Genomic DNA, 24,049 nt, shown 5'->3' with positions numbered 1-24,049 from the left:
TCTACTGAAATAATAATAATTAAACAAAAATAATATTTTATGCCTTTACTTCCATGAACAAACATACCAATTTGTCTGTTGATCTCGTCAAGTTCTTTGATTTTCTCGTCCATGTCTTGTTTCTGTTTCAGCACCTCAGGGGACTTCTGTTTGTTTGATTGGTCTTGAAAATCCTTTTCGGCTTTATCCCTCTTCTGCACAACTATCCAATACTGACGGAGGAGCTCTGTTGACATGACAGGAATTAATGTGTACAATTACCACAATGTTTATAAAAAAAAAAAGGGCAAAATAATGTAATTTAAAGCACGACTAATGAGAGACATCACCTATTTGTTCCTTAAGAGTGAAATACTCCTGTGGGAGGGGGGCTCCAAAAACGTCTGGCAAGTTCGAGGGGGCACTGTTCTGTGAGCCTCCAAACTTGCCCCTACCACTTATCCTGTCCCCCTGCCTGGTCAGGATGGTGGGACATTGTGACCCACCCTGCACCACCTGGAATCAAAGTCACATTTAGAGGAAAAATGATCATCTGCCCAGTTAGTCTATGGAACGGCTCAGCGTCACTCACCATCTCTCTGTAGTGGTTTCCAGAGTCCAGGTCATCGATCAGAATAGTATTTGCGAGGAAGTTTTTAAACACTGCAAAGGAAGTAGCAGAAGGAAACCTTCAGAGCTGTTCTGACAAGTTGACGTAAACTTCTACAATCACAGCGCCCTATACGACTTTCACACATGAAACATACACATTCCAAACTACAGGAAATACCTAAATTAACATCCATTTAAGGCGCTAAGAGGCCCGATTTCTGTTCCAGTGATGGGCCCCCTGGGTGAGGAACCCTCTCCCCCCCCCACCACTGTGAGATTTAGTTCCAGGTGGAACCATTTACCAGGGTCTCAACAGGAGTTGTGAAAAATGAAGAAAAAAAATACAAAACACAAAATGACCTGGGAAGCTTCTAGAAAACCACAGACACCTTTAATGGGCCTGTACTGTACACCTGCAATGAAAAACAAACAGTCAGGGTTACACTTCGAGGCCTCTCACCAGTCGCACAGCTCTGATGGTGTTGGTCACTAGGGTACTTGAGGAGATCTCTGGCGAACACTGGGTTCCCACGGGGCTCAAAGAGAAGACGGCCGTTTCTTAAGTGTGGCAGCGGCCTGAAAGCAATTAAAATCTTAGTGAAAAGAGGGCAGAAATCATCCAAAACTTTGTTCCTACAGTCGCAAACTTGTTAAAATTGATTGTTGTATTAAGTCTAAAAGATGTAGCTCCTAACCAAGAATCCAAAACAGTGTACTCTGTTTTCAGTTCCAGGCAGCCAATGAATACCAATTATTTCAGTGTGAATCTTAAATAATCGATCACAACTCTTGAGATACATGTGCACTGCACATCAAGTCTGCATAGTATGTTTAACAGAGCTGCAGCTGACTCTTTAACCAGTACATCACTTAAAGTTATTCTGTGTATTTTTCATAATATGTGAACTTTAAAGTTATTTAGTTTATTTCGATTTAAAAGAGTCGTTACACAATTTTCTAACATTAAATCTCAATCAATATCGACTGTCAGTGTTTGTAATTGTGTACTTTAAAGTTCACATATTATGAAAAAATACACAATTACATTACTAATGTGTCCCTAGTCTGCCTACAAACCCCACAATGATGAGAAAAGTCCACCCTCTCTGTCTTTTGCCTGCTCCACTTTTCAGAAAATGTGTGCTCAAACAGGCCGTTTGGAGATTTTCCCTTCATGACATCACAAAGGGCAGTAACCCCTCCCCCAGATGGGTGACACTCCCACAGCTAGGTGTTTGTTCTGCCCTCTGAGTCTGCCTTCTCACCGTAAACAATAGGCCATGGAGTGAGAAAGCCTGAGACACCCAAGCCCTTCCAGAGAGGGGGCGTGGTCAGACACAGCTCATTTACATTTAAAGGTACAGACACAGAAACAGCCTGATCAAATACAGGATCAGAGTGGATTTAGAACAAGAAACTTCACACACATGTTTTGGGAAGCTCTGAGACTTATTTACACTGTTTGAAGAGGAGGAGGATATGTCACCTTTAAACCAAACAGAACTGTGTTTACAACATTTTAAAGCATTACATCTGAACTTTTTTTGATGTAATGAGGATGAAAACTAAAAATGTTTTTGTGGTGTGAAAGCTCGACTTCACTTATTTCTCCAACTGTCAGAGGAAGAAGGAAGTGCTGTAAGATCTTTAAATTACAGTTGCTGGGGTGGGAGATTAAAAACACTATAATCAAGGACACAAAGTAATCTCAACAGGAAAGCTACTCGGGCACCAACAGCACTGCTGAAGTAAATAATGGTTTAAACTGCAGGAATCCAACAGAGAACTTTTCATAGTCCCTAAAGACGACTGACACAGACGGCGTACCCGTTGACTTGTGCCACGTATACACTGGTGAGGGGCAAGACCTCCTGCTGTCCTTGGGTGTTATGATAGATCCTCTGTGCTGCTTCCCTGGTTTTAGTAACGACACATCTCATGTCGCCTCTGAGGTGCCAGGAGATGACCCTCGCTTCTGAGTCGTCACTTATAAAAGCCAGGTGACCAACCTGCACACAAAAGGTAGAGGATTACACTTTCACAGATTTGGTAAAAGTGATCTACCAACTCATTGCAAACTCACAGCTAACACAATGTTTCCTGACACTCTTATTTTGAAAAGCTAATCGGATGTAAAAGCTCTTCTTTCCAAAGACTTGACAGACCATTCCCAAAACATCCGGCAGCTCCTTGAACTGATCCCGGTGGGGGTAGACTCTTCTGGGCGTGTTGAAGATCCTCTCCACTTCTTTGTTTTTTTCTACAATCAGTCTGCCAATACTTTGCAACTACAGAGAATGAAAAAAAGAAAAGGAAATATCAATACCCCAATGAAAATACAGAAACGAGACAATCGTCAAAATCGTGCAGCTAGAACAAACTTCTTACGGTAACATGTTGTGCTGATATCACTCGGCTGTTGATCAGCTTCTTTCTCTGCTCGGCCTCTTTTTTACATGTATCCAGCCATTGATCTACAAAAAAAAATAAAAAATCCATGCAATTGGACAGTTTCAAACAATCATCATCAGAAACAAAATGAGCACTGTCACAATAAGATCTCGGTTTTGTCCCTCCTGACATTTCCTGTATTGATCAAAATGAGCCTGTAACACCAAGCTTCAAATGTTTAACACATTTATTTACTTCGTCTTTGAATATTGCACAGTGGCTTTGGAATATGTAACATTAAAGAGTCTTTACATGGTATCAATCATTGCTCTCCTTTTGCCTGTTAGCACAGGAAGAAGACATGCATAGGCATTAGATCAGGTTGAACGTAAAAATAAGACAAAAAGAGGATATAATATCTTACCGTTCAACATAGGAAGGAGAGTGTCATATTTTGTAAAGATTGTTTTATATACATCGATTGCTTTATTGAGATCAACTGTCTTCTTGGACAGCTCAGACATCTTTCTTTGGTTCTCAGCATCTGAAAAGTCAACAGATAAACGATGTTGGAAGTGTGAGTCCAAGCAAAGAAAGGAAACATTTAAACAGGTTCAAAAACTTGTTTTCTTTAACATAACAACATAAAGCTACTTTTTAACCAGGAAATGTATAACATCAAACAATTGATGGCAGTTTTTTTTTATTTTAACAAGAAACTGGTGCAGAGGGTCTGGGAGATAACGTGGATAGGGACAACTCGAGGAGCATTATTTTTCTCTCTTAGCGATGGAACTAAGCAGAATCTTTGGCGTGCATTATGATCTAGCTTTAAGTTGACATTTGACCATCTTGTCTTCATTATATATCTTGTGTTTGATAACTGCATTTGAGGGATCAACCCAATAAATGCGTATATCTAAATCTGTCTATCTCTACAGATCCAACATAGATCTAAGAAAGATATTGGCCAATATATCTGTATTCGTTTTTTTACTTCGAAAATATCGATAGCGGTATCGGTTACATAAATCTCATATTGGTCGGTGAATCAAACTCAATCTTCTGCTATTCGCAGTGGGAATTTTGTTCATAAAAATGAACAATTTCAAAGAAAAAAAATATATGGCGCAATATGTGGATCCATATGGATGTAATGTGTCTGGAATGATCTTAGAACTAATCTATGAACAACATTTTTAATGCTGTAAAATAAGTTCTCATAACTATCTAGGTACTGACAGAAAAGGTGAAAAATGTCATCAGGAAACCAGAGAAACTAAAACTTGATGCAGGACTCGTTCCCACTTCATCACTCCGTCAATAGTAAAAAGAAAATCAAACTAAGGTTGCATATATTTACTCCTCAGCTTCCAATCACACGTTCAATATGAGTCACATCTCAGTTTCAACCTTTAGCATGTTGTCTTGCTTTTTCAATCAAATATGGGGTTTCAACATATTGTTTTTATAATTTTTTTAATTTCATACAATGTCCCATCCTTATTAGAAATGGGTGTATATATTGCTGTACTTCATATCATACCATTAAAAAAATGGAAGGGGAGCGTGAAGGGAGTCAGGGGAACCGACTGCACATCAGGCTCAAAGAGGAGCGTGTATGAATTGCCGTTGTATCCCGGACTGTTCTCCATGATAGTCAGCCTCTGTGCAGAGAAATACATGTATGTTATCATGGGTGACTCAAATAAAAAACTGTGCAGCGTCCCGAGACAAATGCTCACTCACATCAATGTGGGCTTTTCCATCCACCAAGCTGATCACACAGCGGCTAGCTTTGCCATCAAACCGCGGGAGGTTTCTGCGTCTTTCTGCATTCTGCGAGTCCCTTATAGAAACAAGCACTTCTCCATTCAGGTTCTGCCCCGCTGGGTTTCCATATGAATCCTGTAAATCAGTCAGAACTCATATCAGTGAGGCTAAATATCTGCAGATTAAAAAAAAACAAAGATGCCTTAAAATGTGATATTTTTTTTTTGGTGCATTCAGTAAAAATTGATACAATCTCACCATTACAAAGAGAGTCAGATTCTGCACCAAGGTCCGGCTGGAGATGTCTTTACTGTAGGAAACTACCGGGGGTGTTGGCTGAGCCTTGGGCCCCAGTTTGACGGGCTGATTGGCCTCCACTTTTATCTTCATCTAGGAGAAAAAGTCCTGAGATCAGTCCGGATTATGATTTACAAACCAGCAATGACTCACTGAAAAATCACTGTCCAGTGATAGTGAGACTCTTCATACGCTTTTTACATTGAAGGAAACCCATTTTGGATTTAAAGGAATGTTTCCAAGATTTCTGTTGAACCAACCTCAGGGCTGTACAGGACTTTTTCTCTCCCCAGACGCAGAGAAAACTGAATGGTGTACTCTCCGATAGGTTGTGGTATGTCTTTATCTCTGCAGTGACAGAAAACAAAATAAGTGGCAACATTTTGGCTTGGTCTGACTATAAAAAGTTTACTTACCATTTTTTTTCATTTACCATACAGTAGAAACAAAAGACTCAAAGCTCACTTTAAGACCTCAATATTGTACAGTGGAGGGAGATAGAGACTTGATGTCCATATTTAAATAGTAAGAGTAAACAAAATGTGCCTACCAGCACCTATAAAAAGGTCAGTAACTAACACGCAACATCCTGTTTGTTTACTCAAGAACAAAAAACTACTTTTAAAAGTAGAAATGTTTAAGGGGAGTTATGTGCAATGTTTGATTTTCTTCTTATGTATCAATCTTCTTGTCAAACACTCAGAGTTATGTAAATATCCCAAACTGTAAACATGTCCTCCTCTAGACTTCCTGTAGAGAGAAAAGTAGTTTAAAAGTATTTTACCTGAAGTGAAAGCAGTCTTTGTTTTCATTCTCCATGGGCTTACTACACTTCAGCTCGGTGGCCTAGATCAGAGACGTAGAAGCATATAACTCAGTAAAGAACATTTCATTTTGTGACAGTCCCTCAGTATTGCTGTTTTCACATCTGCACGCCGAAACAAACTAAATGACCCCTCACTCAATCACTTCTGGGTCACTTCCTGCATTTGGTACATTCACTTTCCGATCTTGATTCTGTCATTTGTTTATTTGTTTGGGGACTGGTAAAAGTGTTTCACATCTTGTAATTTTGTTTTATAAAGTGTAAAAATGTTTTTCAAAATGTAAATTTGTCTACAATTTTGGTTTTTTTTCTTCACACTTTGTAATTTTGCTTTGCACTTCCCAGCCATCGTGCAAATCACTGATAAGGCCTGACTCTTCTTTGCCCGCCATCTTGGATTTCTTGTAAACATTACAAGCGCAGCATCTTTTTTATGTCACGTCTTATGTAACTTCACGCTGCGAGGGACAAATGTGCGGATAACAACTCACATTAAAATTGACAGGGGCAGGCTGTCCTGACATGTTCAACCAGATTTCAGGAGTGCATATGTGAAAACCAGTTTAGTCAGTCCGTTAGTCACCGTTTGAGGAGGTATCCCTCCTGATGACGCCCCTTTCCACAGCAGCATGGACGCAGCAGCGGGGTTAAAAGTCGTCATTTGGCTTCCATCCTCAGACTCCACGGTCACAGCAAAAGCTGAACAAACAAAATATTAAATGCCAGAAAGCTTCACAGAATCAGGAAATAAGGATAAAATAGAGATGCAAACCTGTGAATTTTCCCCCAGCAGTAAACTTTGCAGCTGTATCATACTGCACTGACAGCCTGACAGGCTTGTGGGGATCAGGGATGACGATAAGGTTTACTGATGGACCAGGGATGGGTTTTTTGTTGAAGAAGCCCATAAACTCCAGCTGATAGTACCCCCTAGTGGAACAACAGGGTAACAACACACCAGCTAGTGACAGGTGAGGCATGAATAGGAAATGTGGACATCACATGATTCATTTGCTTATTTAGGACATTGTTATTAACCCATTATGGTAAATATTATGAAGGGACACTCACTTTGGTCCGCTCACCCTGTTCACAGTGAAAGACACTGTCCCTTTGGCGTTCACAGGCATTGATGCAACAGGTGACATCACCTACAGCAAGATGATGACATCACATTCCTACAGTCAGATCAATGTATGCTGTTCCTGTGTTTACTGCTCTTACTGACCTCTTTAACAGAATAACTGGAGCAGGGTTAAATGTCAGATGTCAGACCTTGAGTGCCGGGGGTGAAGACCTCAGCTCTACAGAAACCCTCTGGTCCGGACAGGGGTTCCCCCACTCGTCATACAGTTGAATGACGAAGGGTGTAGCGATGCCATTATCATTGAACAACTGCAAAGGCTAAGAGATATACAAAAACAAATGGTGCATTCATTTTTTTTCTGCTGAATAGTAAAAGTACATAAAGGTAATATTCAGAGACATGAAATGAGGGGAGAGAGATGGGACAGGACATGCAGCAGAGCTCCTCAGCTTGACTCAAACTAGACAGGATGTGATGACATCATCTATGTTTGGACCCCCCCCCCCCACTCAGTAAAACATATTCTCTTACCATTTCTGGCCCACTGACTAGTTCCAGCTTTGCAGGGTCTCCATTTGTCATCTTAACTATGACTCGCACCTCAAAGCTCATGTAGGTGAAGCAAAGCTCTCTGGCGCCCAGAGACCCAGACTGAAACCTCACCCCTGTCACGAGCACTGAGCTGCTGCTCTCCTACAGTCAAAACACAGAGTCAGAAGTTAAAGATCTACCCCCTTAAAAAAGACCCTGCTGGAGGAGTTTCTGGCAAATACCAGAAACTCTTTTTCTCCACATGTCAGGGGCTCCGTACTCAACTCTCAAATAACGCACACATATCCTGCTTTTCTTTTTAAGGAGCCAAATTTGTGAGATAAAGGTGAGGAGATAGTTTCAAACTAATCAGGAATATAAGGAGGACTTATCTTAATGCCAAACATTTTAACTTTTTTATTAACAAATTGAACTTTTTGAAGAAAGCTTTCTTAATTTATAGTCAAGTTTTGAATCCGCTTTGTTTATCTCTTTTCCCACCTCAAATACAAAGTTAATGGCCGATTGGTCCAGACCCTCTGCTTCCACCTTCATGTGGTCCACACAGGTGGGGGTTAGTGTTGGGGTAACATTATCATACTGGTCCAGAAGCTCCAAGGCTGTGAAAGGAAAAACAAGAGCTCAAACCAGTGTGCAACATTTACTCTAAAAAACTAAATAACAATTGCAGGTTGTTACTCACTGATTCCAGACATGGTTTCCCCCAGCTTCACTGGGTTTTTTGTTGGCAGAGTCACTTTCATCTTTGATGGTTCATCAGGGTGAGGTCTTAAAACATAACGAGTAAGAAAGTACACTTAAAAGAGTAAAAACTGTAAGCCTGACATAGAAACACAACTTGTCCTTTCTACCTATTAAAGGAGCTGAGAGGCAACCTGCTGTAGCTTCATATAACATATACAAACTACCACGAAGAGTATCTTTCTTCTCAATTAACTTATCTTATTAAACAGAATAAACAAATAGAACTATTAGGCCCCGTGTCCACCTAGTGTTTTTTTTTCAGAGTACCAGCGTCTTCTTTCAGTTGTTTTCAATGGTCAGCGAGAGTTTGCAGCAGCAGGCGGACGCCCAAAGAAAAAGTGCAGCGCCCAGCCTCTTTTTTTCCGAGCGCTCTGCCTTTTTTGTACAGCTCCAAGCACTCAAGTTGAAAATCATTAAACTTTTCAGAGAGGAGCTGCTGGCATCATTGGCGCTCTTAATGTATATTATTCCCCACATTTTTGCCGCTTATAGATCGTGTCCCGTACCCATATCATCTTCGCCATGTGTCTGCTGGGGTCAAAACAATCTCAAATGAAAAACATGCAGTAAAAAGCAACGGAGAAATGTCCATCATATAGCGGTTGTTGTCAACAGACTGTTGTCATGGAGACAGGACGGTCGTGCAGCACTTTTCTTCTTAGTGCACAAACGCTTCTTGCTAACACTCCAGAGCGCACAGCCAGCACATTTCTGCCCGGAAGGATCGCTAGGTCGACACGGGGCCTTACTCAAACTTTCAAATGCGGAGTTAAAGCTTTGAGTCTGGTAAGTGCCTTACGTGATGTAAAAAGAGAAGGACACACTCTGGTCTTGGTAGGACACCTGGTAGCGTTGCTCTCTATGTGCCTGTGTGGGCACCTGTAAGTCGGGCAGCCTCCCCTGGAGCAGATCTTCCAGATTTTCATCTGCAGTCCAGGTAACCTTCGATACAGGCAAAGTGAAAATGAAACTACAGTTACAGTGGGGGTGGATTTTAATTATGAGGACTTGTAAAAGTCAGATTTAATGCATGGGTTGATTTCTCATCACACACCCAAACAGCTCTGACTTAAGAACACAAAAGCACAAACACATAACAAGGAAACAGTTAATCATGACTTTGAGACACACCTTGATCTTTGAGGCTATTTCTGGAGAGAGAGATACCTCTCTACCCGCTTCATCAAACAGCTTGAAGAACAGGTTCTCCAACGAGCTTCCAGCCAACCACTCGATCTTTTCATAGTTCTTTAGCACCAGATTCTCATCGTCCACACTGCCGAGCTCCATCCTCAAGACTCTTCTGCTGGGGACCACCTTCAGCTCCCTCACCACCGTCGCAATGTTCTTCTTATTCTTTTGAGAAAGCAAGGAGACACCAAGACAGAAGATGTCATTAAGATATGTTCCACTAAACAGAGACATGCACGACAGTCTTGGCTGGCTAACTGTTATACTTAAGTCCCCCTATGCTTTGGAACATTTTGTCAGAACTTTACTTGTGACACACGTTTTTAGATGAAAGATGATTCTCTCAGTTTGCACAAAGTAATTATCCAACAAGATGTGCAGCAGAGAAAAGGTTTGTACTACCTGAAGTGAAAACAGGAAGGAAGGAGAGTTTTTCTCTGTCCTTGTTGCTTCACTTACAGGTATCTGAAACTCAGCCTTGAGCATCTGTGGTTCTCCATGGATTATTTTCAGATTTATGGGCTCAGTCTCAAGCTGCCCAGCTCCTGTGCTGCTGCAGTCTATTGCCTTGAATGGAAGCCCATCAACCTGACACACACACACACACACACACACACACACACACACACACACACACACACACACACACACACACACACACACACACACACACACACACACACACACACACACACACACACACACACACACACACACACACACACACACACACACACACACACACACACACACACACACACACACACACACACACACACACACACACACACGACGAGGATTAGTCAACAAAGGTGAATTATTTACAAATAATCTCACACAGTATACGACTGGATTTAAAGGCTGACGAGGTGTATTTGGTGGGCATAGAAAGATAAGCGTACTTCCTTAAAGGTACAAGGTGGAATTCTGATGAAATCCTTTTTTCTTAAAAACACTGGCGGCTCTTAAATAGTGCAATCAGACGATCAGAATCCTGTTGCCTGCCGTTTGTACTTGTGCGTAAAGTGAGTTTATTTGTCACCAGCCACCGGCACCTCAGCAGTGCTACTATCAGACCAATTTCCAGGTTTGGTCAACACTGGGACTTGAACTGGGGACCCTCCAGTTCCCAACATAAACTAAATTCTGCATGCAGAGGGTGCTGAGGGTCTTCCAAGATGGCCTTTGTCTTCTGAGTGGCTCTTACTTGAAAAATATGACCAAGATCATTCAAGACAATGCTGAGGTTACCAAACCAGCAGATCATCACAATGTTGAGGATGACTAAGAAGGCTTTAATTGAGGATTTGAAAGGTCATCCCTGGGTGGTTCCCTTTATCTGGTAAACAGGACGAACTTGTGTGCAAATGTACAATACAATCTTGAGGGATGGGCATCAACTTGTTGAACTATATCAGTTCGACTACTGCTGAAGTATATTCTCAGCATGTCTGCCTTCCTACGGGTTTGTCTGAGCAGTAGACAGATTTCACAGGTCAACAAGTCCAACACAACTGATGACTTCACAGCAGAGAAACACACTTACCTTACATTGAACGATCTGTTTTGGGTAAGCAGTGATGTTTCCTGCCTCATCGTGAACTTCTACATTAAACTTGACGGTGTCTCCGTTCTCTACTGTGACCGGCTCGTCTTCTGGTTTCACATGGAGAGAATGCGGCTTGCCTGAAATGCAAAATCAAGCAGCTGATAAACTATTCAGTCTTTTAGGACGGTTACTTACCCATAAATGATGGAACAAGTCATTGGTGTGGTTCTTGTTTGTCTCTTGTTGTTATGTCTCTTAAGGCTGCCTGTCTGTCCACACTAAAGGATTTATTTGTAAAAGTCAGGGTCGACCTTCACAATACTGTCTCTGCAAGATACACTGTATTTAACTGAGATAGCACCAACAACCAAAATGTATCGCTAGGCAGAACAACAGTTGTCTTAAACGTTTAGCATTTAGCTCAAAAAGCTCCTCGTATCCATTAATCAATGTTTTCCACTGTTGCTTGCCAGTTGACCATTGAAGTTCTTGTTCACGTCTCAAATTACAACTATTTAAAGCATTAAATCAATCAAGGTCAATGATGGGAAAATATGTACTGCACCGTTCGTGCTTACCAATTTTTCTACATTTATATAAAGCCCAATCTTACCGGGAAGAGGACTGATCTTGATCATCTGTGTGTCTTCTTTCAGGCCAGGCAGGGTCACGTTGAGGTCGTATGTCTGCAACATAAGAAGATGGACATAAAATCAAAGGGAAACCAGGCGTTATCTCTTTGGTAAAATGGGCTTTTTATAGCACTTTTTTAGTCCTCTGACTACTCAAACATCGCGGGTCACACCTACAGAGGCAGAGGCTGCTATGTAAAGTGTCAACCAGAAGTAACTAATCCCATTCACACACATTTATACGTCGCCGACAAAGCAGCAGGAGCATCTCGGGGTTAAGTGTCTTGCCCAAGAAGAAGGCTGCAGGAGTTGGGGATCGAACCCCCGACCTAATGTCTCCTGAACGTACGAACCTTTATCTGTTGGTAATCTTGAACTTTTCCTCTGGCTCTGACACCTTTGATGGTGAACGTGGACCCTCGGGTGTCTGTTTTTTCAAAACTCAGTTCCAGCTCACTGAACAATAATAAACGATAATGATGTTAATGGAGTGAATAACAGAGAGACTTATGTTACTTTTATTCATGTGTCCGCTTCACAAAGATCCATATCTACTTATACATACGAAATGTTTTGAAACAACAGGAAATGTTTGGTGACTGACCTGCATTTGAGAACAGGTTTGAGATCAGGAGGGGGACGGGTTGAGTGGTCATAAGCATCTTTTATCTGCAGAGGAATGTCGAACGGCACTCCCACATGAATGGTGGGACTCATTGATGCACCGATGACAAATTTCTGAGCAATTCCCTCTGAGAAAGATAAACATCAGAACAAACAAGTTTATGATTGGAGCACTGAAAACACATGATCAACATCAAGAGAATATTTCTGTGGTTTTCTCGACCTGTGATACTGAAACTGAGTTTGTAGCTTGGAAGCTCTTTGTCTCCGATAACCGTCTTATTGTTCTCCTGTATCATAGAGGACAGAGTCAGAGTATACTTCCCCAGCACAGTCAGACCCGCTGCAAAAGAAAAGATTTTTGCTAATTTGCTGACAGAAATCGGGGCATTTGAAGTATAATCATGAATAATTAAGTTGACAAATAAAAATACAAGTACCATTTTTCTTGAACCAGAAAGCCCATTTTAGAGAATAACGGGCAACGAAAGTCACGTCATCGTCACTGTCTGCAGAGGCAAAGAGAGTTTACAACAACAAACACTGTTTAAAAAAAACTGCATTTCAAGAAGCTAAACAACAAATAAAAGCACGAGAACAAAGCAGAGCTGGAAACATGGTTAGTATGAGGACAATTAAAGACTTTAAAGGAGCACTCTGTAAGATAACTTCTGAATGAAAAGATGAAGTGACCTTACTTTATGATTAGACATAAAGGAAAAGTCAAATCAGCAGACCCAGTTATCAAACCAACAGGTGTTGCAGCGATGGAAGTGGGCAAGAGAAGTGGTTCAGATAGAAGTGATTGAGAGAGGTTAGAACGCAGAAAGGTTTACAGACCGATGCAGAGCTGGATAAACACTGAAGCGTCAGTGTCCACCACATGGTGACCTGCGTGAGCATCGACTCTAGAGAGGAGGGGGCGGGGGGGAGACAGCTCTCTACAATGTTTAGAATTTAGACTGCAGTACCCATTTCAAACAGTAGGTGTCAGACTTACATATTGCTCCTTTAAGGCTTCACAGAAGTGTGTTTCTTGAATCTTACCTTCGCGGACTATTTTGAGCTGGATAACCAGGGTTTTTCCAGGTCCTTGTTCCCCTTTTGGCATCCTGGCCATCGACACTCCGTTCTTGTCGAGAATTTCAACTTTGAGTGGTCCTAGAACGGTAGACAAGTAAAAAAAACATAAAGTTTGCCGTTCTTGCTCCTTTAGAGAAGAACATTTTATCAAATGTTTGCCCACCAAACATCAGTATGCATCAAATGATGCAGCTTTTTACCTAACTGGGTCCCTGCTGGGTATCCTGTATTCTGCTTCCAGGGATTACCTTCAGGCCACTCCACTCTGAGTTTATCTGGAAGCCTGGAACATACACATGCCATTTACTACAACTGGTCATTCTTATACGGATTAACTACAATGTACAGGACAAGGAGTCAAGGTAAAAACTACTGAATCACATCAGAAAACTGGGAGATTTGAAATGGATTGTTGAGTCCAAACTATAAGCTTGCAGTAAGAGAGCACTTTCTTTCAAAGCTAACTCACTTGGCAGAGTCACTTTCAATGTGTTTCAAGATGGCTTCTTCGGTGGCTGTCTTGTCTATCTTGGAAATGGAGATGATCTTGTTCTTATCGTGAAGTGCTTTTGGTTCCTGGGAAACAGGTTTAAGTCATTCTCATAATACATATACTGAAGAAAACATACTAAAAAAGCCCCCACATGTCCAACCTGAACTGTTGGCAGTAACAGGCAAGGTTTACATCAAAGTGTACACTTTAAAAGTTGTAAGACACAATCACTATTTCTTTAATCATGATTTAACAAATGTGGTTAACTTCATTTACACGGTATATACATGTTTCCAAATTGACATATGAAAGAAAGGTGATTTTAGATCATGCCTCCTTTAATGAGAGCTCTACCTCACTTACAGTTAAGTGAGTGATATTATAAAGCTATGCTTAAAGGTTCAATATGTAAGATATCTACTGACTGAAATGATAAAGCAACCTTACTATATGATCAGACATTAAGGAAACATGCTGTGTTGAAGTGCTGGCTTCTCTGACAACAATGCAGCAGCCAGTATGTCCTCCTTCTAACTTTAAATTCTGGTCCTGAATGCTCTGGATTTGTTTGGACCAGAGAAGGTAGGCGGTTTTAAGGCAACCCCCAACACGGCTGTTTTAGACGCCCCTCGGTTTGCCGGATATGAGACCAGTTATCAGGTCAAACCAACAGGTGTTGCAGCGATGGAAGCGGGCAAGAGAAGTGGTTCAGATAGAAGTGATTGTACCCGACCTAAAAAGCCTCTGCATGTTTCTAATGAGCTCCACGAGCAGAAACGTGATCAAACTAGGATCAATATTGGAGATGCTTTTGAAAAATGGAGAGAGGTTAGAACACAGAAAGGTTTACAGACTGATGCAGAGCTGGCTAAACACTGAAGCTTCAGTGTCCACCAAATGGCAACCTGCGTGAGCAACGACTCTAGAGAGGAGGGGGCGGGGGGAGACAGCTCTCTACAAGTTTTAGAATTTGGACTGCAGTACCCATTTTAAACACCAGGAGTCAGAGTTACATATTAATCCTTTAAGAACAAATTTTTTTGTGTGAAAAGTTAAAAATTCTGTCCAAAAGGCACTTTTGATTTACCTTTTTTTACCCCTCAAAAGATTATTAATTAGGCATTATCACATGTATCATTATGTCATAAAACGTAGAAACAGGGGGGTAAAGAAAATATAAAAGGATTCACCTGCAAGACAAACCTCCAGTCAGTGAATCTAATTATTTCTTCCTTACCAGAACCAGTTCAACCTGTCCTCCTGTAGCAAAGACGCTTCCATTCGTTTTTTCTGTTTTACCGTACAGCAAAAAACGAAGTATGGTACCATACAGATTGGACCTTGTTTTCAGAGACTTCACCTGTATGAGGAAGTATAAAGGCATCAATACAAAAACCTAGAATAATCATGATATATACATTTTTTACACAGAAAAATAAGGAACACAGACTCACAAGTTGGCCTGTCTTGTAGATTCTCCCGTCCCATTCGATGGAGGAAAACGTCTCCCAGGGTTGCTGCATCTTCTTTGGCATGTCTTCTCTTGTTATGGTCTCCTTGTAGTCAACAAACTTGATTTGTTTGTCGTGCTTGTTGTGACAGGTCTGAAGCCAATCTGTAAAGTCCCTTCGAATGTCGACTTTTCTGCGATTCTGTGGACATAATAATCAAAAAAAGGTAGTGGTAATGAGCCTCAGTCAACATTTCCTAGTTAAAGGTCACAATCACTAGACACCAAGTCCTCTTCAATAAACATGATGTTCGGTTTGTAAACTGAGGCTTCATTGACAGTAAAATTCACAGTAAACCAGGGTATTCCTTCAGGCCCTAAAGGATACCTGTTAGAGCCATTTGTGTGTTCAGTATGTATGTGTGCTCTGTGGTAGTTCCTTGTGGTCACAGTAGGGGGCACATTCACTTTGGTGTTGGGAAGGTTACAAGTAGAAGAAGAGTTAATCACGGACAGGTGAGCAGCCCACCGTGAGAGGCACACAGTTTTTGACCGCTGTTAAAATGTATCGTGAATGGAACATTTATCCTGGCTTTGTTTTACATTCAAGTTATAATGGAATAAGTGTATGTAAACGACCAGAACATGTATTGTAAATGAACGATTCAGATAAACCCGTTTGAGTGTGACAGCACGGAGTTGATTGAATTATTGCCACGAAACACGGAAACAACGCGTCAATTAAGTACGGTAGGCTATCAGCCCCTCAGTGGCTCAAACTTTTGAAAAGCAAGATCAAGCCACTACAATACCTATAGTGGTAGTAATAATAATAATAACTTGGTTTTACATAGCGCTTTTTGAAATACTCAAAGACGCTTTGACAAGGAAATAAAACAACCAAAAAACAAAACAAAAACGACGAGGACAGTACAACGAGGAAGTAATGTAAGGGGTGGGCGAGTTAACGGTTGTAGGCAGTGATGACGAGGTGAGTTTTTAGGGGAAGTGTGTGTGTGTGTGTGTGTGTGTGTGTGTGTGTGTGTGTGTGGAGTTTGAAGTTGATACGCTGGGGGATGGGGAGCCAGTGGAGGTTATAAAGGATGGGGGTGATGTGGTCTCTGGTGCGGGAGTGTGTGAGGAGTTTGAAGTTGATACGCTGGGGGATGGGGAGCCAGTGGAGGTTATAAAGGATGGGGGTGATGTGGTCTCTGGTGCGGGAGTGTGTGAGGAGACGAGCAGCGGAGTTCTGGATGTATTCAAGTTTCTTGAGTGTATTTGATGGTGATCCGTAGAGGAGACTGTTGCAATACTCCACTCACAATAAATCACTGAAAGGGTTAACTACAGACGATCAAGTGTCCAACCAAAAATATCTTTGCATTACTAGTCTTGTTGATTTGTTATGGTGAGGCAGGTTCGATGATAATGGAGGAGGTAACTTTCTTTTTTACCACGATGAAACTCTTCATGTTCTTTAAAAAAGGTGAGAACAGCCAATAGGGATGCTCAGAAGAAACCCTGTGAATGTGTGATTGCATGTTCTAATCATCAGAGATCCTGAGAGAAAAGGAAATAAAATGTTTGTATATGACTACCTTTCCATTTTCAACACGGGTGAAGATAATATCCTTGTTTTTCAGAGTCAGCTCCAGGTCCACGAAGGACAGCTTGTTTGTGGTGACCTTGAAGGCGTCGTTGGTGAAAAGCGCCCCTGAAAACCGACTGTAACACTCTGCTGGCACCTTACTTCCCTTGGGAGTGCACCAATCAAACCTGCAACGGATAGAGCAGTGGTTCTCAACTGGTGGGTCGGGACCCAAAAGTGGGTCGCGAAAGTGTGCATGGAAGAAAAATGTGCTTTTTTTTAAAACAAGTTTGTTTCATTCAGTTTCTTCTTTCCATCACGCTTCGTATTGTCTGAGTTTCAAATTGCACAATTTTTCATTAGATAAAACTGATTGATTGAAGAATATAAGAAATTTGGGTCGCGAGTTTTCATGAACGAGTAGTTGGCGGGTCCTGAGGCCAGACCAGTGGAGAACCACTGTGTTAGGGTGCAATAAAAAAAATTGAAAAATGTCAGCATTTGCCAACCTGCGAATTTGAACGGAGCTACTTCAGCTTTTCTCTCGCTCTGCATTGCCGAGTCATCAGTATGTCTACTAGCACTTCTAAACCCCACTAAATAACCTCCTTTACCTAATTTGAAAATTAAAAAAGAAATGTGTAACTTTAACAACACCAGCTTCAGGTAACCTAAGGCAACTATCTCTCAACCAATCCAGCAAGAGTCCCTGCTCTTTGCTCCACTTTTGGGCTCCTTCTGCCTTCAAGCATTGTAACTGAGCCCTGCTGGCTGTAGTGTTATTTTTAGCATACTGACACTGGAGTTGCATCAGTTTTCACATCTGGCACACAGCACATAGCAGACGAGAGTGTTCCCCACCATGTATCAAGCGACTTTTACAACCAAGAAATACAGTCATTTACAGTTTTTCAAAACACAATCAAAAGTAAGAAAGTAGTTGAGGTATTTACTCAAAGGATCCAGTTTTTGGTATGAGTCGTCCATTCCAGAAAAAGTCAAATATCGACCTTTTCGGTCTTGCCTGGTGCGCGACTCCAGACTCGTCGTCATTGCTGACCTCGTTATCCTCGGAGTCTGATCAACGGATGGAAACAAAGATAAAACCCTCAGTTAACTTCCAAAGCCATCATATGTCACTCAGTAATATGTAGCGTTTCACAGCTTGTTTACCTTCATTAGCGTCGGGGTCTTGAGGGTAGGTTTCCCGGTCGTAGAGGAAGGGATGATATCGAATGATTCCCTCCACTTTGCCACTGTTGTCTTGAGTGGAGGCCCTAAACTCAAACGTGTCTGTGGCACTATTTATGTACAGACTCTGCATGTCGTCCTCCACCTCCCTAAGGTTCATCACACTGGGTAATCTGGGGGGCTTTTCCCGCAGAGTGACCTGATTGAAAAAAATGTTACGATTATTTGATCTGGGAACGTCTGCAGTTCATCATGAGCAGGATGCAGAGACACACACGTGTGGAGATAGTAACGGTGTTACAGAGGCGAGAAGGTTACAGCATGTCTGACTGTGTGTGTGTGTGTGTATGTGAACTCACAGACTTGGACACCAAAATTACGCCGTCACAGAATCAATATGAATGTACAAAGACAGCTTCATTTAGTTTGGAATATTTTGAATAACGGGACACACCTGAATGTCCACCATTGGAGAATTATCCTGGTTTGAAGAGCTGCTTCTCATGGAGTTTCCGTTGAGTCCGTGGATGTAATAGTGATAAATATGACTGAAAAACAGATCAATCTTTTTTTTTTTTTAAATATGACAACATTCAAAGAACACACCATGGGACCTGATGAAACGTTTGAGTGTGATGAGGTTGAGTGGGTGTTTGAACTCACGCTAGCTGTCTGGTCAAAACTTTAAATTTATCTTTCATAAAGTCTATGTGCTCAGGTTGGACTTCCGTGATAATCACAGCTGTGAAGCTTTCCCTCGTCCTTTCCTCACGGATGAGCGCCTTGAGGAAGCGCTCGTCATCTTTTGTCACATGTGAAGAGTCACCAGGCTGCAGGAGGGGGGGGGGGGGGGGACACAGATAGAAGAGATGTTTACACAGGGGAGCTCCACAAACCTCAATTGACATTTTTTATAAATCACAAATGTGCGTTTACTTTGAGCGGCTTTTCAAAGCCAGCACTTACCCTTCTGTTTGTGATGACCGTGCTGAAGACATCTTCTTTATTCTTTTCTTTATTCTGAAAGTCTTCTTTTGACAGAGTCAGCTCATGCACGTCGGGGGAGCCTCTTTTTTTACTGATCATCTGTTAAACAAAGAACAACGCTTTATGCTCTCCTCCTGTATTAAGCGACACAATTGGCCCAGAAGACTACGTTTCACCTTGCTCACTACTACCAAGGACACATCGGACATGTGGCTGCAGGAGCCGGGGATCGAACCCCCTGCCTTCCAGTTGAGAGACGACCGACTCTACCAACTGAACCACAGTCCAAATGCAGTCGTAATCCTTTTTACTTTACTTTATACTTTATTTCAGACCCATAGGTCCATATTGTTATAAAAAAGCAGAGATATATACATACAGGACATTAACAAAGGGTTTTTGAAATGTTTACATAGTAGATCCTGTTGGACTGGTGGATATGGTTTCCTCAGACCTGCAATGTTTGATCTGCTGATTTCAGTGTTTATTTTATTTTATTAACTTGAATGACTCAGTTTAAAATTAATTTGATAAGTTGTTTTTATTAATATCATTGACAGCATCTATGAGCAATAGCCATCACATGTCCTACTAGGCTCGATCACATGCAGTGAATGTGTGTGGACTCTCTCACAGAATGATAGTCATACTCGATATTGTCATTTCACACCTTGTTAAAACAACTATTAAGAAATTGTCTTAAACAATATTTATCCAACACGCCTCACTGGATCCGTTTCTGGAGCACAGCAGAGCAGAGCCATGAGCAGCTGTGGGAATGAAGAGAATAACGCCCAAAGAACATGTTGCTTTGTCTTTCTGAGGATGATTTGTTGTTCACTCTGTGCCTGTTTTGACGTAATGTTGATAAAATGAGGAGAAGTATGATCTTTAGTCAGTATATTGTGTTTGATTTTGAAAGTGACTGGACACATTTCCTTGTCTGACATCTTGTCCAGGTCACTCTGTTCTGTCCAGCTTGATGCGTGCCTGCAGTGTAATCCGTCGAAGATAGACTCGCCGCGTATTTGAAACGGAGCAGAGGGTAGTGGCGCTGCAGGCACGCTCCCGAGGCGGACCGCGGCGCTCGCTTTTGAAACACAATGATTGACTACAGTGGCAGCAAACGGCGGCGTACTGACGGAGTTTGTGGAAATCGGGGGTAATGCTGCAATCCTAGATATTCGGATGTAAGACTTACCCTGGCTGATTCCCCGATGTAGAAAACAGAATGTTTCCCTCCAACACCGAAGTAGGATATGTCACTGTTGAGACTTCGAGGGACAGGATCAGGCCGGACATAGGCTTCACTGTAGAGGAGACATATCATAAAGACTCCAATGTTGAAAAAAAACCTAGACCACACATCTTATTGGGAGCTTTTGAGGAGTGCACACCTACCCTGCAGTGGTTTTTTTCCTTTTGAATTTACAGAGTCTGTACTTTGCCCAGTCGTTGAGGTCCTCGGGGGACATCCCACACCCGTTATCTAAAACAATGACTGCAGGTTTCCCCAGAGTTTCATCTAAGAGCTGGAAAACAGAGTAAGACAGGGTTGAAAAAGGCACACTGATGTTAAGGTCATGATAAAACAAGTATTTGGTTGCATATAAATTTTTATGTTTTGAACCAACCATTCGTATCTCTATTGACCTAGCACCATCGTTTTTAACAGTGGCTGAAAGCGCGTTGTCAATCAGCTCAGCGAGTGCATACGCTGGGAGGAAAAAAGACGAAAAAATGATCAAGTTCTGATTGGTGACACGGCTTAAAGTCTCACATGAGCTTCTCTGACCATGTAAGCACTTACAGAATGGCTTCTTGCCCTCACAAGTGCTGTACTCGTGCTTGCCGCTCTCAATCAAAGTGTTATAATGAGGCGTGAAGTCGATGCGCTCCTGTGTCGCTGCTGGCAGAGCCTGATCCTCCTGCTTCAACAAATGCAGGGTGCTGCCATCCTGCAGCTCCTCTGTAAAAAAAAAAGAAAACAGATTCATGTTTAACTCTCAGTCTGTGAGAGACATTTAAATATCGTATCCAAACATGTAAAATTGGATCAAATAGGTAAATGTGTCATTTGTAAGACAAATGAACTGGAGAGGCAGAGCAGGGTTTTCTAACACAACTTCAACAACTACCATTTGTAGTGTCCCACCTGTAGGCATGTATTCATAGTCCTTATAATCAACATTTATATAGAGTGGTCATGAAAAATCATAATAGTATTTCAGTATAATAATTAACTAATAGACACATTATGCACATTTGATAAATAAACAACAATCGTGTGAGGGTTGCATATTATAAACATAACATAATCAACTAAGGATGAAATGCACAAAAGCACATGATTTCAAACTGAGCCTACAAAGTGAAATCCATCAAGGATAGAGTGAAAATCCGTCAAGTTTTAGGTGAGCACTTAGGTAATCCGTCGAGGTTTTGCATGGTCTAAAAGTGAGTTCTCAAGTTTCATATGAGCTCGCTTTTGGGGTAATTAAGTAATAAATAAAAAAACCCCAACCTGACATCTACGAGAGGTGAAGGAGGGACAAATACAAGAAAAGGGACCATCATTCAAAGAAGACCTGACATACAGGCTATGTAGGTGTGCCGATGACCTGGTCACAAGATGGTTGGCCAGATATTGACCCCATTTATCAAGAAGACATGACATTGCAGTACAGTTAACTTATAGGACACAGTTAGAAATATTAAGCCCATAATTCATGAAATAGGAGGATCTAGTGATGGAGGAGGCGGATACCATTAGGAACTTGAAACCCTAAAGTTACCAATTAAATTAAAGACACACCCATTGCAAAACAACATATAATGTGCTATATTCCTTTGTTTGAGTCAGTGGTCTGCAGGCGGCTCACTGCTTTGGATTCTGAGAAAGATGAATAAAGCTTTCAGTACTCAATTTGTTGGTCTCCTGGGTCCAGTCTCTGAAGAATGACAAACAAGCTTCAAAACACCAATTAGAACTTTAAAAGGACAGTTAGATTTAGAGTTTAAAATGTTGATGTCTTCGTTGGTCCGGTCACAGGCAAAAACTGACCCTGCCTATTTTCCGGATTTATTACAAAAAGGACACTACACATTCCATCCACCAAGAGAAATTAACCACAATGAAATAGATTAGATCAATTTTCACATCACAGAGTTAATACACTACCTTCTGTCAAAAATGTAAGTATAGCTCATAACATTTTATTGATGGTGACCTTTGACCGCTACCCTAGACCTTTGGCCCCCCCTTACCCTTTGACCCTAAAGGAAAAGGGTAAACGAAAGGTACCTTGAAGAAAAGAAAAGCATGGAAATAAAAACCAACCATACCCTAACCACACTGATTGAAGAAAATGATAAGAATGAGAAAACAAAATAGAAATTCAGTTAACTGCAGAAGTTAGTGTGACTTAATTAACACAGGGATAATAAAGACAACCTTGAACCTCCTCTTTTTCAATTGGTGCATCATTTCAAAGCGGTCACGTGTGAATTTGCTCAGACTTGTTCTCTGATATAATGTGTCCACCATGTGTGTGTGTGTGTGTGTGTGTGTGAGAGAAAGACGGGTCAGAGGCGCGTTTTTTCTTCAAGGAAAATCATTCAGATAGGTAAGTAGCTATTTTCACTATTTATCTTAACTGTACCTGCACAGTACCTGCACAGTGCAGGTACAGTGCCTGTACCTTTCACAGAGTCAACTGAATGCCTTTACTCAGCACGGAGCTGTTTGTTGAAAAACTAAAAAGGTAAGCAGAGCAGCGTTTTATTTAGTTATAATTTAAAGTTTGCATTAGGTTGTGTGTGTGTGTGTAGTTTAACTTGTGACAAATGTAGATTATGATATTTTTGAGGTTTAGACGATGGCATGTTCAAGGCAGAATGGTAAAGTTATTTTTATGTTAAATATTTTGAAATGTTCGTTTAATACTTAAAAAAATTGAATGATTAATTTTTTCTTAATTTTTTACCTTAAGTTTATAATGCAAAACAGATAGATGTGTCTGACTTGAAAATTATACGTTTCTGAATCAATTTCAGTTGTACATGATAGTTGGGCTGTGGAAAATTACAGACTGGTCAACACTCAGTCCTCTCCTCCCTGTAATGCACTTATTTTTTTATTTTTTATATTTTAGTAAGTGATGCAGAACAATACAACAATACAAGACCAGTCAGAGACATGACGATACGATGCATGGGATAAAACAAAGACTAAATAATGCACTTATTAAAACACATTGTCGTTGAGAACCAGTTTTAAGGCATTATTTTCCCCCTTCTAAGGATGGCGATCCACTGCCTGCTGGTTTACCTCTGGGGAAGTAGGAGTATTCAGACATTAAAGTTTAGAAACACTACTTGTGTAACTTTTGTTTTAAAACATGATGACTTAGAAAAACAACAACTAACATGTCTATTCTGACTCCCTTATGCCAAGATTCTAGAGTGAAGGATACTGATGGAGATTGTTGTTACCAGAGGAGCCATAATGTGTGATCCAGCCAGCGCAAAGATAGTGATAGAATGCTTCCGGCGCTGTGTGAGGTGGCCGCCTGTTGCAGCAGCTCCCGTTGTCCATGTTGTTATATCGTATTTTTTGATTAGTTATTATTTGTTTTTACTGTGTGTTTTTTGAGTATTAGTTTACTCTATTGAGTGGAAATGGCTACTTTCGCTCTTGGAACTTTTTGCTTTGTTTTTCTGTTACTTTCAACATTCTTTGTAACGGAGAGCAGCGCACAGCTGAGTGAGGGCATTGTTTACACACGCGGTCAGCTGATGGCGCTCTCCAAGGTGCTACTGCCCGGAGCAAGGCCTGAAATTCCGGAGGAGGCTGAGGAGGCGACGCCGGGGGTTGCAGAGCTGGAGCTAAGAGAAGAGCTAAGAAGAGAGGACAATCCTGGCCATGTTAGTGTGAAGGAACGTCTCTGCAGCCCGGACATTGAACTGTCAGCTGTTGGAATAGGATAGGATAGGATAAT

The 24,049-nt window shown here is 41.3% G+C and overlaps 1 protein-coding gene across 1 annotated transcript in view; it reads right to left on the bottom strand.

The window, feature by feature from the left end:
* Window positions 1-24,049, bottom strand: part of smchd1 (structural maintenance of chromosomes flexible hinge domain containing 1) — a 29,895-nt gene that overhangs the window by 311 nt on the left and 5,535 nt on the right. The window contains exons 3-46 of the mRNA XM_061064656.1: window positions 20,860-21,018; window positions 20,684-20,766; window positions 20,451-20,581; window positions 20,251-20,359; window positions 19,029-19,148; window positions 18,726-18,892; window positions 18,517-18,610; window positions 18,045-18,261; window positions 17,825-17,948; window positions 16,882-17,059; window positions 15,288-15,485; window positions 15,071-15,193; window positions 13,810-13,916; window positions 13,541-13,623; window positions 13,305-13,418; window positions 12,698-12,766; window positions 12,481-12,600; window positions 12,238-12,385; window positions 11,987-12,089; window positions 11,615-11,687; window positions 10,999-11,138; window positions 9,912-10,040; window positions 9,393-9,617; window positions 9,061-9,203; window positions 8,200-8,285; window positions 7,998-8,116; window positions 7,497-7,658; window positions 7,154-7,282; window positions 6,950-7,029; window positions 6,651-6,808; window positions 6,462-6,577; window positions 5,837-5,898; window positions 5,313-5,400; window positions 5,014-5,145; window positions 4,732-4,890; window positions 4,529-4,649; window positions 3,407-3,526; window positions 2,980-3,065; window positions 2,757-2,879; window positions 2,419-2,600; window positions 1,052-1,167; window positions 572-642; window positions 330-495; window positions 68-226 (exon numbers count right to left, since the gene is read on the bottom strand). Of these exons, the coding sequence (XP_060920639.1) occupies window positions 68-226; window positions 330-495; window positions 572-642; window positions 1,052-1,167; window positions 2,419-2,600; window positions 2,757-2,879; window positions 2,980-3,065; window positions 3,407-3,526; window positions 4,529-4,649; window positions 4,732-4,890; window positions 5,014-5,145; window positions 5,313-5,400; window positions 5,837-5,898; window positions 6,462-6,577; window positions 6,651-6,808; window positions 6,950-7,029; window positions 7,154-7,282; window positions 7,497-7,658; window positions 7,998-8,116; window positions 8,200-8,285; window positions 9,061-9,203; window positions 9,393-9,617; window positions 9,912-10,040; window positions 10,999-11,138; window positions 11,615-11,687; window positions 11,987-12,089; window positions 12,238-12,385; window positions 12,481-12,600; window positions 12,698-12,766; window positions 13,305-13,418; window positions 13,541-13,623; window positions 13,810-13,916; window positions 15,071-15,193; window positions 15,288-15,485; window positions 16,882-17,059; window positions 17,825-17,948; window positions 18,045-18,261; window positions 18,517-18,610; window positions 18,726-18,892; window positions 19,029-19,148; window positions 20,251-20,359; window positions 20,451-20,581; window positions 20,684-20,766; window positions 20,860-21,018 (5,592 nt within the window). The remainder of the gene's footprint in view (window positions 1-67; window positions 227-329; window positions 496-571; window positions 643-1,051; window positions 1,168-2,418; window positions 2,601-2,756; window positions 2,880-2,979; window positions 3,066-3,406; window positions 3,527-4,528; window positions 4,650-4,731; window positions 4,891-5,013; window positions 5,146-5,312; window positions 5,401-5,836; window positions 5,899-6,461; window positions 6,578-6,650; window positions 6,809-6,949; window positions 7,030-7,153; window positions 7,283-7,496; window positions 7,659-7,997; window positions 8,117-8,199; window positions 8,286-9,060; window positions 9,204-9,392; window positions 9,618-9,911; window positions 10,041-10,998; window positions 11,139-11,614; window positions 11,688-11,986; window positions 12,090-12,237; window positions 12,386-12,480; window positions 12,601-12,697; window positions 12,767-13,304; window positions 13,419-13,540; window positions 13,624-13,809; window positions 13,917-15,070; window positions 15,194-15,287; window positions 15,486-16,881; window positions 17,060-17,824; window positions 17,949-18,044; window positions 18,262-18,516; window positions 18,611-18,725; window positions 18,893-19,028; window positions 19,149-20,250; window positions 20,360-20,450; window positions 20,582-20,683; window positions 20,767-20,859; window positions 21,019-24,049) is intronic.

Source organism: Labrus mixtus, chromosome 19 (genome assembly GCF_963584025.1).
Source record: "Labrus mixtus chromosome 19, fLabMix1.1, whole genome shotgun sequence".
NCBI classification, from domain to species: domain Eukaryota; kingdom Metazoa; phylum Chordata; class Actinopteri; order Labriformes; family Labridae; genus Labrus; species Labrus mixtus.
The sequence above is the reverse complement of the archived record's forward strand: the minus strand, read 5'-3'. Positions and strand labels throughout refer to the sequence as shown.